The sequence below is a fragment of the Pollicipes pollicipes genome, unplaced genomic scaffold, assembly GCF_011947565.3.
Source record: "Pollicipes pollicipes isolate AB1234 unplaced genomic scaffold, Ppol_2.1 Scaffold_7231;HRSCAF=8579_pilon_pilon_pilon, whole genome shotgun sequence".
Taxonomy (NCBI): domain Eukaryota; kingdom Metazoa; phylum Arthropoda; class Thecostraca; order Pollicipedomorpha; family Pollicipedidae; genus Pollicipes; species Pollicipes pollicipes.
Window position 1 is genome coordinate 8,033,083 of NW_023597034.1, and position 14,331 is coordinate 8,047,413.

General features: G+C 55.1%; 1 protein-coding gene across 1 annotated transcript; it reads right to left on the reverse strand.

Annotated features, from left to right (window-relative positions):
- Positions 1–849: 849 nt before the first annotated feature.
- Positions 850–14,069, reverse strand: LOC119110310 (sal-like protein 1). Its single transcript, XM_037234080.1, has 2 exons — positions 13,939–14,069; positions 850–2,951 (listed from the first exon to the last, which is right to left on the reverse strand). The coding sequence occupies exons 1-2, from the start codon at positions 13,983–13,985 to the stop codon at positions 1,481–1,483; spliced, it is 1,518 nt and encodes a 505-aa protein (XP_037089975.1). The 5' UTR covers positions 13,986–14,069; the 3' UTR covers positions 850–1,480.
- Between the last annotated feature and the right edge of the window lie 262 nt (positions 14,070–14,331).

The window sequence follows — 14,331 nt, forward strand, 5'->3', positions numbered from 1 at the left end:
CGGTGTAGACAGGGACGGTCTAACGGGACGGAGACAAAGGCAGGCAGCCTCGATGCTACGCCAGAGGAGCCGACAATCTTATTGCACGTTCGGGAAAGTTGCTGCAGAAGGTGTTTTAATGGTACACTCAAGACGTTCTGACAGAAGCATCTTCACGTTAAGACACATTAGGTACAAGTTGTTATGTCAACTCTCATGCTTGCAGCTATGCAGCAGATAGGAAGCTTTCATAATTTACAGGCGAACAACACCCAGTCAGACCGCTAATATAAATATCCACCATCACCATCAAGAGATGAGACGACCGCAGGAGGCAGTCCTGGCGTGATAAAACAGTATCCGACAATCCAGCCGCGTGCCCCAAACAAAACCTCTTACTCTCCACCTCTCTCTCTCTCTCTCTCTCTCTCTCTCTCTCTCTCTCTCTCTCTCTCTCTCTCTCTCTCTCTCTCTCTCTCTCTCTCTCTCTCTCTCTCTCTCTCTCTCTCTCTCTCTCTCTCTCTCTCTCTCTCTCTCTCTCTCTCTCTCTCTCTCTCTCTCTCTCTCTCTCTCTCTCTCTCTCTCTCTCTCTCTCTCTCTCTCTCTCTCTCTCTCTCTCTCTCTCTCTCTCTCTCTCTCTTCTTTTCTCCCAACTTCTCCACCCCCACCTTTCCAACCCACTTCTTCATTGAACACTTCTTCATCCAACACCCCTCGATCCCCACTTCTCCCCCTTTCTCTTTTCCTCCCTCACACCCACGCTCTCTTTCTCCTGTTCTTCCATCCTTGAATCACAGCAGACACTCGCTAAATATTTACAGGACGGCCAGACAGCCGCCCCTCTCCAGCCCCCTCCCCCCCCCTCCCTTCCCCCCTCCTAACACGGGCCAGCGTCACGCCCGCAGAAGCAACAACAGATGGCCACACCGCCGCAGGCCAAATAAATAAGGCGAATTCGCCGCAGTCTCGGCTTTGTACTTAACGCTGTGCCGGTCGGTTGTCGCTGCAGCCTGCTTTGTTGCGGCCATCCGGTGCGTTTTCATTCAAGCATACTAATGCGCGCTTGCGGTGGCCACACTCTGAACATCTTTGCTCTCGAGGATAAGGCGGAGAGAGGAGACGCGTCGTTTGGCGTTTTGCTCAATGAAATTAAGCCTTTACTGGTCTGCCATAAGGCCTGAGCCAGAGCAGCTCCCAAGCACTGCTCGATAACTCCATTTCCGTGACCGGCCGACAGGGACATTCGATAAAGCTCCGTTCAGACCATAATACAAAAGAGCCTTGCCAAACACGTCGGAAGAATATGAACACCAACACAACCATACGCATCCATAACAAGAACAAAAGAACGATTACATGGAGATGCTTCTTTCTCCAGGAAGATAACAAAATCACAGTTCTAGGGCAGCAAAGTTCCTGAGCAGGCCGCACTACGGTAGCACTACAGTCTACGGTAACTCGTCACCATGGTAACAGTCAATGTCATGTCATGTCCGCCTGTTTACCGTTTGGCAGGCGGCGGTTTCGGGGTGTTGTGTATCTGTATGTGCTTTGCTAAGTGCGCTTTCTGCCGGAAGCACTTGTTGCACAGGTCGCACTGAAACGGCTTCTCTCCGGTGTGCGTGCGGATGTGGACGGTGACTGAGTACTTGTCCTTGAAGCCCTTATTGCAAATGTGGCAGAAGTGGAGCAAGCGCCCGCGGGACGGCGGGGCTTCGCCGTCGACCGCGGCGCGCTTGGAGTACTTGCGCTTCCGCGGCTGATCCTTCTTCTGGCCCATCACCGTCTGGGCGTTGGACATGCCGATGTCGATGGTGTTCACGTAGAGATCATGGGAAGTGTCGGCCGAGGACAGCACCTTGTCCGGCTTGTTGGGACTGCACGTGCTCGTCGCCTGGTTGGTCTCGCACGTGTACGGCGACGAGGTCACGGCGTTGCTGCCGCCGCTGCCGGCGACCATGTTGCGCGAGAACGTCTGGAAGCCGCCGACCGGAAACGACAGCTGGATCTCCTTCAGGTCACCGTTCACCCGCTTCTGCTGACTTGCGGTCAGGCCGGCGCGCGAGCTGGGCGGCATGGTACCGCGCAGCACGTTCTCCAGGATGGAGGGGTTGTCGGCGCGGCTGGCGGCCCACTTGTCCTCGAGTCCGGCCTTGTCGACCGGCTTCTCGGCCGGCGGGCTGGGCGTCATCGGCGCGCTACCCAGCTTGTAGGCGCCCGGCTGCGCGGCCGACGTCGGGAAGAAGCCGATGGAGGAAGGCGGCAGGCCGCATATCCGGATGGGCGTGCCGCCAGCGCCGATGATCGTCGTAGCCGGCATCTCGTCCAGCTTGGTCTGCGGCGCTGGCTCCTCATTATACAGATAGTCCTGCACCATCTTGTCCAGGTCCACCTCGCTGACCTGCTTTGGGTCGCTCATGTCGTCGATCATGACATCCGAGTGGAAGCCGTTGAGTGTGTGTACGGGGTTCATCGGCTGCAGCGGCTGCAGCGGCTGCAGCGTGATGAGGTCGTCCGACGAGCTGATGACGTCCGACGGGTTCACCGGCTTGATGGCCTCGTCGGCGATCATGGACGTGAACAGCAGCGTGTCGGGGCTGCTGAAGCTGTCGGGAGAGCGGCAGCCGGCGTCCGTGGTTGTTACCTGCTTCACCTGCTGCGTGTCACTGCCCCACAGCGGATCGCACGTCTTTTCCTTGTTCTCGTAGAGCCACTCCTTGACCTCGCGCGAGGTGACGGGCGCGCTGGCCTCGCGCTCCCACGGCATGGTGTCGCCGCCCGCCGGCGTGTTCTTGTTCACCAGGGAGTTGATCCACTGGCCGAGGTCGGAGCCCACGTCCATGTCGCTTTCTATGCCATTGTTGAGGGAGCACAGGTCGAAGAAGTCGTTGGGGTCCTCCACCTTGACTGGGTACAGCCCGGACGTCACGCTGGAAGTGACGACGGCGTTCGACAGCTCAACTTCGTTTTTCCTGCCGACGAAGAGCAATGTCAGACGCAGTGCAGAGATCGCATGAACTCGAGACGGGAGCAAATAACGATTGCTCTCGACGAGCCCTGAAAACCAAATAGCTAACGATCGAGACGCTCGCAAGATCTTACATCGGTGTGCAACATCATGCAAGGCAATAATGAAGCGAGCGAAGCAACTCAAGACGGCATCAATTGAGACGAACAGCTTCACTCTAGAGCCTGGCCCCAGCATGCAGTGGCGTGGCGGTATCAGGCCTGGCAACATGTCGTATTGTCGCGCAGACGCTCCGAGGAAACAAGGACCAGCCCTGAAAGATGTAGTGGAGTGTGACGTAGCAGAGTGTGACGTAGCAGAGTGTGACGTAGCAGAGTGTGACGTAGCCGGAGTGTGACGTAGCAGAGTGTGACGCAGCCGGAGTGTGGCGTAGCCGCTGACGCGCATACCATGGGAGGCTTGCAAAGACGCATGTTAAAAACCAGATACTGCTGTGGAACAAATAGAAAAGGTGTGTTTCGCGGGAGCTTTCCCATCCGATTCCACGGGACTGCAATAGCTCTTGAACCGCTGGGGCCTGCCGAACTGTCGACTTTGTTTATATAAGTGCGTTGAAAGATGATACATACTTACATGACTCACATGACAACTTCATTTTGCCACGACATTTTCATTCGCCCAATAGCAATTCTGCAGTTTGGCTTTTGCACGGACTCTATGAAAACTGTGTGCGTTGCATTTTAATGTCATCTGTTTGTTGTGGTTTGTTGTTGAGAAGCAGCTTTTTAGAACCATCAGTTTCCTCCTCGATCTATGGCAAATGTATTCGTTACCTTTTTGAGTAAGTCTCATCCAAAAAGTTTTCGAATATGTGCGATTATTCGGATGATGACCGACCTCAGTCCGAGCATGAATAAGGGACAGGTAAGGTATTTCTCAAACTATAGATGCCGTCAAAGTTAGCAGTAGCCAGAGGAGGCCTACTGCTGTGCTACGAATACATCTGTCTGAAATGTGACGTCTTCTGGAACAATGGAACCGGGTTCCTTGAACTACCGTTTACATTTGCAGCACACATAGCAGTCCTTGCTCTTGTGACAACCATGCAGTGGACCTACATCGATCATATTGACCTCTTATGAGATCGACCTGAAGAAATCCCGGCAACCCTATATGACCTTGGCATTATAGCGTATAAAAATATTCATGAAACTGGGCACCAGTGCGTCAGTAAAATTCCTTGCCGCAGATATGTTGGAGGGGCATCAGTGCCGATTTTTCCTCTCCGACGTTGGCTACGTGGTGGCCTTGTAGATCTGTAATTTCAAGAACCCCGCAAAATCCAGTTTCCTTTTTGTTGAATGACACGCTATGGTTTTACTTGCAGACAGACCAAGCAAAGACATGCAGGTGTGCAGATCTGCCTGCTCACTCCGGATATGTGCACGAAGAACCGGAAGTGCAGATTCCGCACTCAATTTTGCGTGCTAGCAAGGCGTTCATTTTCTTGGAATGACATGGGAAACAGCGATACCGAAGCCAGGATTTCGTAAGGAACCTGCTAGTGGACAAATTAAAAAGTTGACGGCCGAGCCCGTCAAGACAATGGTCAGAACGCCGCATTGTTTGTCGGTGGCTGCTCGGAAGCTGGGTAGTGCCCATTGTTTGTCGGTGGTTCTTCGGAAGCTGGGTAGTGCTCATTGTTTGTTGGTGGCTCTTCAGAAGCTGGGTAGTGCCCATTTTCCCCGTCACGTGACTTCCTCGGAACACGTTTTATGGAGATCAAATTTGATAAGTTCCAAAAAGTCTTGTGGCAGTAAACAATGACCAGCGCGACGCTGGCCGTCATCAGTTGCGTGCGACTTGACACCCGTCAGCCGCTGGCTGGCTTACCACTGCCACTCAATGTGCATGCGCTGTGATTCAGTGAAACCATTTTGTACTTTTCGCGACTGGTCCACGTGCCTGTATTGCTTACCAATCATGCAGCGCCGCCGATGTAAAGCAACCAATCGCACATCCGCAAAACGCTCAGCACGGGCGTGAAGCACCGCCGTGGTGCCCCAGTTCACCTCATGCCCGGGAGATGGCACTGTCGGCCGGGAGCTTGCGTGCCACCGCTCAGTGAGCTGCGACTGGTCCGCTTTCCGTCTCTGGGTGTTACCAAGGACGACGGCGGCGCGGCCGGCGGCCCAGGGCGTGCCGCGCCGACCGCCCCGACGCGTCACTCATGCGGGGCGGGCCGCGCCTCACCGCGCGCCCGCTGCGGCGTCTCCGCTCCAACGGCGCCCGCGCGGCGGCGGCGCCGCCGCGCCGTGCAGCGACCGCATCTCCGCCGCAGGCGCGCTGGAGCGCTGCGGTGTCGAACCCACGCGGCGACGCCGAGGACGAGGGGCACCGGGCAGGGGAGACCGCATACCGGCCTCACATGGCCGCCAGCAGGGAGGCAGCACCCCACCATCTCCGGCGAGCCGGACCTGGATGATCAGACCGGACAGACGACCCGGCCAGCTAAGAGCCTGGACACGACACGGAACAAGCGGGCCCCGCCATCCGTCAGGTTAAGCCCGCCAGGCGACAGGTGCTCGAGGCGCGACTGTCTTCAGGGGATGCCGGTTAGTCGTGAGGCTCCTAGCGTCGGGCCCTTTCTTGTTTGCAGTTTCCATTTTTAGCCGCTCGAGGTTCTGCGACTCTGGACAAGTCAGTGAAAGCGCTAATTCGTCGACACATGAGGTTCCCCAGTCGGCCGATATCACAGCAGGCTACTAATTGCCTTCTGGAGAGGAGTCAATATTAATCTGGCATTACGCACATATGCACTTGGGGTAGGGTGCAGAGCGGACGGCCGCCGAGCACATAACGCTATGGTTCGAACATAACTCGCTCAGGCGTCGAAAGCAAAGTCCATCGTTCATACAGCAAAACATTGAGAGCAGCTCGTGCAATTCCGCTCCCAAGATATCGTGCGTTCACTGCTACACTGCATAACGCTATATGTCTTACTCGCCGCCACAGGCACATCACCCTGCGCCTGCTTCGTCCTGTTGGCCGTGTGATCTGCCAAGCCTGGTGTCATAACGTTAGCCGCGCGCTCTGCCAAGCCTCGTGTCATCCCGTTAGCCGCGCGCTCCGTGCTGAGTTTCGTGTCATCCGGTTGGCCGCGCGCTCCGTACCAAGGTTCGTGTCATCCCGCTAGCCGCGCGCTCCGTGCAGAGCCTCGCGTCATCCCGTTAGCCGCGCGCTCCGTGCCAAGCCTCGTATCATCCCGTTAGCCATGCGCTCCGTGCCGGCCTCGCGTCATTACGTTAGCCGCGCGCTCCGTGCCAAGCCTCGTGTCATTCCGTTAGCCGCACGCTCCGTGCCGGCCTCGTGTCATCTCGTTAGCCGCGCGCTCCGTACCAAGGTTTGTGTCATCCGGTTAGCCGCGCGCTCCGTGCAGAGCCTCGCGTCATCCCGTTAGCAGCGCGCTCTGCCGAGCCTCGCGTCATCCCGTTAGCCACGCGCTCCGTGTCGAGACTCGCGTCATCCCGTTAGCCGCGCGCTCCGTGTCGAGACTCGCGTCATCCCGTTAGCCGCGCGCTCCGTGCAGAGCCTCGCGTCATCCCGTGACGCTGCACCCGGCGGTCACGACGTCTCGCCACCGTGACGGCGTCTCAGCCGATCGAGACGCGCCACCCGTCACGCCGCGCCCTGCAGCCGCTCCCATGAGTAGGCCAGCGGTGCCGCCTGCCAGAGAGCCGACTCTCACTTTTAACGAGCCGGCCGCCATTGCCATGCAGCTCGCGCGCCGACGCTGGCTCGCTGCCAAGAATGCCGATTTCACTTTTCGTTCCCGGCGCCGGCGGAGCCGCTGTAAACCGGGAAGTTGGACCGGTCGCCAGGGACGGAGGAAGGCCCGCCGGGCAGGGGTGAGCTGTGTGCGGGCTCGGAGGCTGTGCGGTTACCCCGGATGGGCTGCTGGCCCCGAGCTGGGGAGGGCTGCCGGATGCGGCTGAGAGCCTGGACAATTATGCGGTTTGTTGAAATATGTTACTCGTATGCGCGAGATGACAGCAAGACACGAACAACGGTATTAAAAGCAATCTAAAGGAGCACTCCGGAACATAACGGTGCGTTGGTATTGCCAGAAGCGTCAAAGCAAACTGATGGCAGGGTAAATCTGGAACGAGGGCGGGCTGTAGTCAAGTTTCTGAGCACAGTCTGTGCCTTATCCCGCATTGCTCAAGTTCAGAGTTATTATCTTCTGTGCCACTTTGCTTCCAGCTGCGGTGAGCGGTCTGGTGCTCAGACCCTGCTGTCGCTTGACATAACTGCCATAGAGCTTCTTCCGTGGTTTTTCAGTGCAGCCTTCATCTCCGATCTTTTTAATATTCCTTTCCAAGGTCTGTGCTGTGCTGCCATAAGGCCCCTTCCGGCGTTTGTCAGCACAGCCTTCATACCTTGCCTTTTTTATACAGCTGTCCAATATCTGTGCTTTTTTCTCTTGTGTTGGCCTCTCTCAATCCATCCGTGTTCCTCTGCCATAAAGTCGCGGAAGCTCTCGGTATAAGGTCTAACGATGTGAAAGCCCCAGATCCTCCCCTTGATTCTTCTCTGGTCTTGCCAGTTTTGTCCGCTGCCGGGAGAAGAGTCTGCGCCTCAGCCTGCAGTCGTCTCCGCCTCAGCCTGCAGTCGTCTCCGCCTCCAGAGTCCCCCCCCCCCCCCGGTCTAGCTGCACGGCCCCTGTCGAGCTCTTTCCCGGTCCCTGCCGAGCTCCCCCCGGCCCACGTCTGTGACCGCCCGTGGCCGACCCGCGTGTCCGCCGGATCCCGCTCAGCACAGAGCACCATTGTTCCGGGCCGTTTTACGAGCCTCGCCGGAGACAGATTGGACTGATTCACGCAGCTGGGGCGTGGGGTTGTGTCGGTGAAACGCACCGGCGCTGACCCACTTGCCTCCTGGACGGCAGCCGCAGCCGCCGCCGCCAGAGGGCGCAGCGAGTGCGACCGCTGACTCCTCGGTCCCTGGCACGTGCACTGACGCCCCGACTGCAGAGTCCCTGCATTTAGGTTGGCCTGTAGCTCCCGAGTCGTGACTCACGAGTGCCTGTGACTGCAGAGTCGCAGCACACGAGTACCTGGACCCGTTTTCTGATCGCCGAGTTGCAGTTCGGCAGTGATCAGCTTTTGGGTGGCGCGGCCCGGGCCCCGATTTACGGCAGTGATCAGCTGTCGGCTGGCACGGCTCGGGCCCCGGCTTACGGCAGCGATCAGCTGTCGACTGGCACGGCTCGGGCCCCGGCTTACGGCAGTGATCAGCTGTCGGCTGACACGGCTCGGGCCCCGGCTTACGGCAGTGATCAGCTGTCGGCTGGCACGGCCCGGGCCCCGGCTTACGACAGTGATCAGTTCTCGGCTGGCACGGACCGGGCTCCAGCTCACGACTGCTGAGTAGCGACTCACGACTCCAGATCTCGCCGGCTGCGGGCTGCGGCAGTCCGTGCCGACGACTCATCTGTGCGCCGCGTGGACGGCAAGACTCCCCACTCACTTCCGATGGCTCCTTTCGCGGCCAGCCAGCGACGGACGGTGGCGGTGCACGAGAACGCGAGCCACGAGCGACGCGGCGGCCACATACGGGATCTCGGCGGCCGCATACGCTGCTTTCAGTCAGAAAGTCAGCTCGACAATGCGGAACAGACGGGCACGCATGAGCTGAGGAGGGTAGGACAAACCGCGGAGCGACGCTGCATTCGGATACCCCGGTGCATGTGCTGCATACGCCTGCATTAAAGAAGGCAAGCACTCGGATAGCGCCCCTTTCCGGAGGGCGTCCCTTTCGGACGCCGGAGCGCGTGCATGCCAGCTGCATACCACCGGATGGCCATTGTGGTATCTGACAGGTACGGGCTCGACCAGATGGTCCTCCACGCGACGCCGGCTTCCGACTCCGCAGTCCGGCGAGCAGTGGTCCCGGCCGAAACATGGCCGGCGTACCGTCTGTTGTTCAGTTCAAGTGGGCGACATCGAGTGGGCACGTCAAGGGCGAAGGGCGGGCAGAACGATGCCTGATGTGGCTGCACTAAGAGTTTGCAGTGATGTGGGGAGCTTCTGTAAAGCGTGATAATTTTCCCAAATGTTGCGCATCTTTGATATATAAATGTTCAACTATGAATGGCATCTTGCTTTAGCGTAGATGTCTATGTTTTGTCGGAGGTATAACGAAACACAAAGTGGCACACACAAACCAAAGATGCACCTTGCGTTTGCTCGGCGTAGTACATCGCGAATCACTGCACGATCCCTGCATTTTAAACAGAGATATGCCTTGGTATAATTATCATCGTCGAGCCACTTCCTGCTATGAAACTTGGACGTATTGCACACCGCGATCTTGCATGGGGCTTAACAGCCGCAGCGCAGCCAGGATTGATTTACAGAGGGTCAAGCGAGCAGAATGTCTCCCGAGATGACACTAGCCCAATTGCTGGAGAATCTTGCCTTTAAAAACTTCTGCTATGGGGTCATATTGAAGTCCCTGACCACTTGCCCACATAAGCGCTTATTAGTGCTGCAATACAGTACAAAAAAGATGGCGTAATCCTGCTACCTTTGTCTTTGGTCTTCTGCATTGTAGTTTGTCTCCTTTGTTATCAAACCCTTAAACCAGAACGAAATAATGGATTATAGTCCAGCCTGGATTGTTCATTTTTCTACCCAGTCATTGACTTACTACTAAACATATTTCTGCTTCTCATCAAATAAGGAAATTAATTTGCATGTGGTATTCTAGGAGGCAAAGGCTTGATTGCTGACAGGGGCGAATCCAGTTAGTCGGTGGATCTTGGGAAAGTCCATTGCCCGCTAGAGTGGCTGAGTTGCAAAGTGAGCCCCATTTGTAATAAAATTAAGAAAGATCAGTGCAAGTCTATGTAGTTTCCCCCACCTTGGAAAGAGCTATGGACCGCACCCCCTCAAATCCCCTTTTATTTTCTGATGCTATCGACAGTGGCGCAATATCCCCTGTAAGCGGGTGGCATGCAGACCCCCTGCATCGCTTAGCCGTCGCCGCAACGAGCGCAGCCGGTAACAGCCGCCACGTACGCCGCTGCACCCGGCTGCAGGGCCTGTGCAACGGCAGGCAGGCCTCTCCTGGGGCCGCCCCACCCGCCGGCCGAACATCCGCGGCCCGGTCGACAGCGGAGGTGCCGGACGGCAGGGCCGGAGCGCGCCTCGCGCCGACGGCAGGCCGCCGCGTCCTCTGATGAGAGTGAAACTGGCCCGGCCAGCTGGTGGAGCCAGGAGGCCGCCTGCGCCGGACCGAGACCCGGCGCCGGCCGGCAGCTGGCGGGAGGCGGCGCTCTCTGACACAGACGTGGGGCCGACAAACGGGCTGATGCCGGCCAACACGGGACATCCAGCGGACTGATAGCATCGGGCTTGGAACCAGGTGATGGTAGGCTTGCATTATACATAAACTGGCGTGACCGAACACGAGAGTTATCTCCAGGCCCGTGGCATGTCGGATTCTGGACTTCAATCACCTTCTGGCACCACAGTATACGACAATCATGAACTGATCCGCACAACACAAATACGGGCATCCACGCTGTCGAAACAAAGCCAAACACGCACACAATAATCAGCTGTTTTGTACCACTCCAAATGGGTTATGCCAATGATGGATGTTCGATTATGGTTTTTACGAGATCGAGGCCTTTAGTCAAAAATAGGGTTAATGTATTCGAACGCTTCGAAATCTACACATTTGACATGTGTTGCTTCCAACGTGCCCAGAGCTTAGCAATTTTGTTTTACATCGAGTGCTAGAAAATATTTCCGTGGCTGTCATGCAGCAAAATTGGTTGATATCATAACTTAAATATATTTTCAGTCACCTAGCAAATATAATTGATCGGTAAATGAACGTTCTGAAATGGGATCTCGGAGCCTTTTACACCGAAAATACTTACGCGTTCTGTAGCTTGCTCCAATTCACAACATTTCTCTCGACCCCCCGCCTGTTCCCAGAAACCTTTCGTGAAAACATGTCAGCACACCTTAAGAGCGTGGAAATAGGAAAAGTCCTATGCATTGCAATAAAAAGTGTGAAGTACTGAAGTGTGTAGTTCATGTAGCGAAGTTCTCGGAAGCATCGCTACTGCAAAAGTGTTTCGCAACTCCCATTACCATGCGTTTTCGCCACGTGTGGGACTTGACCTAAATTCCTCGGCCTACCAGGAGCGCTTGTCATTGGTCAGAACCAATGCGCAATAGCATCTGCGCCGGCGAGTCGTACAGAGCACAGACACGTCTCTCGAAGGGGACTCGAAGCATACCTCGGGGTCTTTATCAAACGCCTCCGAGAAGCAGTCCAACGTTCGATGATAACGACCCCAAACCCTATCGCAGGAAACGTGACACGGGAGAAAGCTTGCTTTGCGGTGCATGCAAGCATCAGCACATAGATCCATTGAGCAGATAGGGCCTATGGCGTTGCCTTTGCTTCAAACAGCCCTAGCAGCTTACTGACCTGAATCCTGAGCATTGCATGGCTACCGAGACATGAAGGATTTCCTTGTTTAACCGCGCTATAACAGAAATCGCAAATGTTCGTCAAACGGCCTGACAGCCATGCACTGAGAGGCGGGTGACGATTCCCACGGACGACAGAGAGTAGCAAGGACCACCCGCGGCCTCGCGTCTGAACCAAACAATCAGCGCAGGCCATGCAAAAACAGAGGCTTCTCCGCCCCGGCGGTCACACGAGGCGTACAGAAGGTCAACTGACCGCTCCCGCGGGCGGCAGGAACTGAGCGTAAAACGACACCAGCACGCCACTGCGCAGCGGGCTCATAAAACCATTACTGAGTGCACACAGCGATAACGGAACGCTGGTGCACGCTCTGTGAGTTGGCTGCCGGTGCTGCAATGTAGGATGGTCGAGAAGCGGTCTTTGCAATTCTGCTCGCATCACGAGTTCAACGATAAAGAGCATAATGGGAGCATAAAAATGGACATAAAGACGCAAACTATCATATCATAAGAAGCGGGTAAAGTTGATCAACCCTACATCATGCCTAGCAAGATAAAATCCAATTTGGAGATTTAAAAGTAGGACAGTGACCTAGTATAAAGATTGTGGATGGAAGAAGAAGAAATGTAGACTGGAACGGTTCAGATATTTTTAAATCATTTAGTGCGGAAGTCCTGGCAAAAGTAATGCTGGTCTCTCTGATAGGTCCATGGTGCGAGCCTTCACGCGACTTGAAACGTATATTTTCAATCGCTTTGAGAGCGTTCACGCTGACTGTGATGTCACATCAAAATTAAGTAGTAGAGTGCAATCGAGTTCATTTCTAAGACAATATCTTATTGTCCTACCTGGGGAAGTGTGTCAAAATTGACTCAATGTGAGTGTTAAATCCTTCATCCTGCCATGTTTTAATCTGGATAAAGAACGGTAAACAAATTCATGGTGATATGCATTCGGGCAAGTTACTCAATTATATGTGATAAACATCATTTTCTGCACAAGCGGACCAGAAAGCTTGTGCTGAAAATTACATCTTCTTTTACATATGACACGGAAATTAGTTCAAAAACAAACAAAGAGTTGTGCCATCCACATCCTGCTTTTCCTTTTCAGTATCTTAACTTTACAGAACACCTTCGGAGGGTCAACCCATTTTTACACGCGTCACAGCTCACACTAAAGCCTTATTTTGTTTCAAGTGCATGACGGAAAAGCATGGCATAGTCCCACGTGCAAAGAGTTGTAGTGTTTTTCAACGTACACGTAACTTGCACTAAATCCGATAAGTACTGCCAGGCTGATACGCGCCCTGATGCTCACAGCCATGCGGTTCCAGTTACATGAAACTGTCGTAGGCAATTTCCAATTTGCAATGCTCAAGCAGTGAATTTTTAGCTCCTCTATGCGGCTGTCAAAAAGTTGGACAAGTCTTTCCACACTGCAATACTATTAGCGCAATGCTGTTGATGTAACCAGCCAAATACATACGATGTGCCTTTATATTCATCGGGCTCCTCAATGCTGAAATGGGGTTAAAAAATTGACGTTCTCTTGCAGTTCATTGTCGCCGTCATTAGCCAAGTACACTTAAGCTCTGTTACTGAAGCCATGTTTGAAGGAAACCAAATCAAGGCGAAACAGAAATAGTTCGAGGTCAGATATTAGGACATTTTTGGTTGGAGGCACTCCATACTTGGGTATATTTACTTTATAACAAGCATGTATCTCTCGCCAATGCCTACATGAGTAATCCTTAGTGATAATATAAATGGATATTTCGAACTATTTTGAGCTCATCTAGCAGTTAAGTAGCATCGTCATACACAGTTCTGTTTACTTGGTTGCGGCACGACAGTGCAATAAAATGCTCAAACTCGCATCCACGACAAGAGCTCAACACCCACCAACTTTCAGGACACAGCGTGAGCCACCTGAACAGACAGCCATGAGTGCGATCATTCGCTGGATGTATGTTGGACAGAAAGTGTATTAATGCATGGTAACGGTGGATTCATCCGGAGAGAGATATCTACTACGCTCGAACCGTGAAATTAACACACTGACGAGGCTATGTCCCCTACAAGAGCCTATCACGCCTTGCAGCCGCCTGTCAATGGCGCATTTAAACCAGAAAACCTTTTCTTCGATGGTGACAATAGTTGATGAATTTCACCTGTGCCAAATAACAAGCCAATTTTCTTTGGAAGCGAAACTAGCAACAGTTTTGGCCTCTAAACAAAACGACAGAACTTTGCTACAAGATGTCCCACCAACGAGCCTTACAACTCAGATAAAAGACTAATTTTCTGTTGCGTCGGCAGCACTTTACCATTACTGATTGTCGCAAAACTCATAGCAGCTCAAGCGTGCGGACAACTTTCTTCGAAGTCGAGGTTCGCCCGAGTCCCAATCGGCCCGCAGTGCGCACGGCGCCCACACTGAGCTCCAAGCCGCGGATCACCCGCGCGCGAACCCACCTGAAGAGCTCCCTTCCCAGCGTCGGCACCACCATCGCGCTGCACATGGTGCGGAGGGAGACGCCGCTCGGCCCAGTCCGGCCGGTCGTCTGCGCCCGACAGGAGCCGCTGCTCAGCGCTGGCTCTGCCCCTGCCGGCCGCCGACATTCTGGCCCAGTGGGGCGGCGGCGGCGGCGCTGACCGGCCGACGGCCTTGAAGTCTCCCCCCCCCCCCCCCGCCCCCGGCCGCCCGCGCCGTACCGGGCCGGCCCGGGCGGCGCGCTGCCGCCGGCGGCGGCGCGCCGGCCGGGCGGCCTCGTCCTACCAAGGGGCCGACATCGAGCGACTGCGGGTCGGCAGCGGCTCACACCGGCGCAGCTGCCGCCGGCGGCACCGGCAGGCCAGCACTCAGCT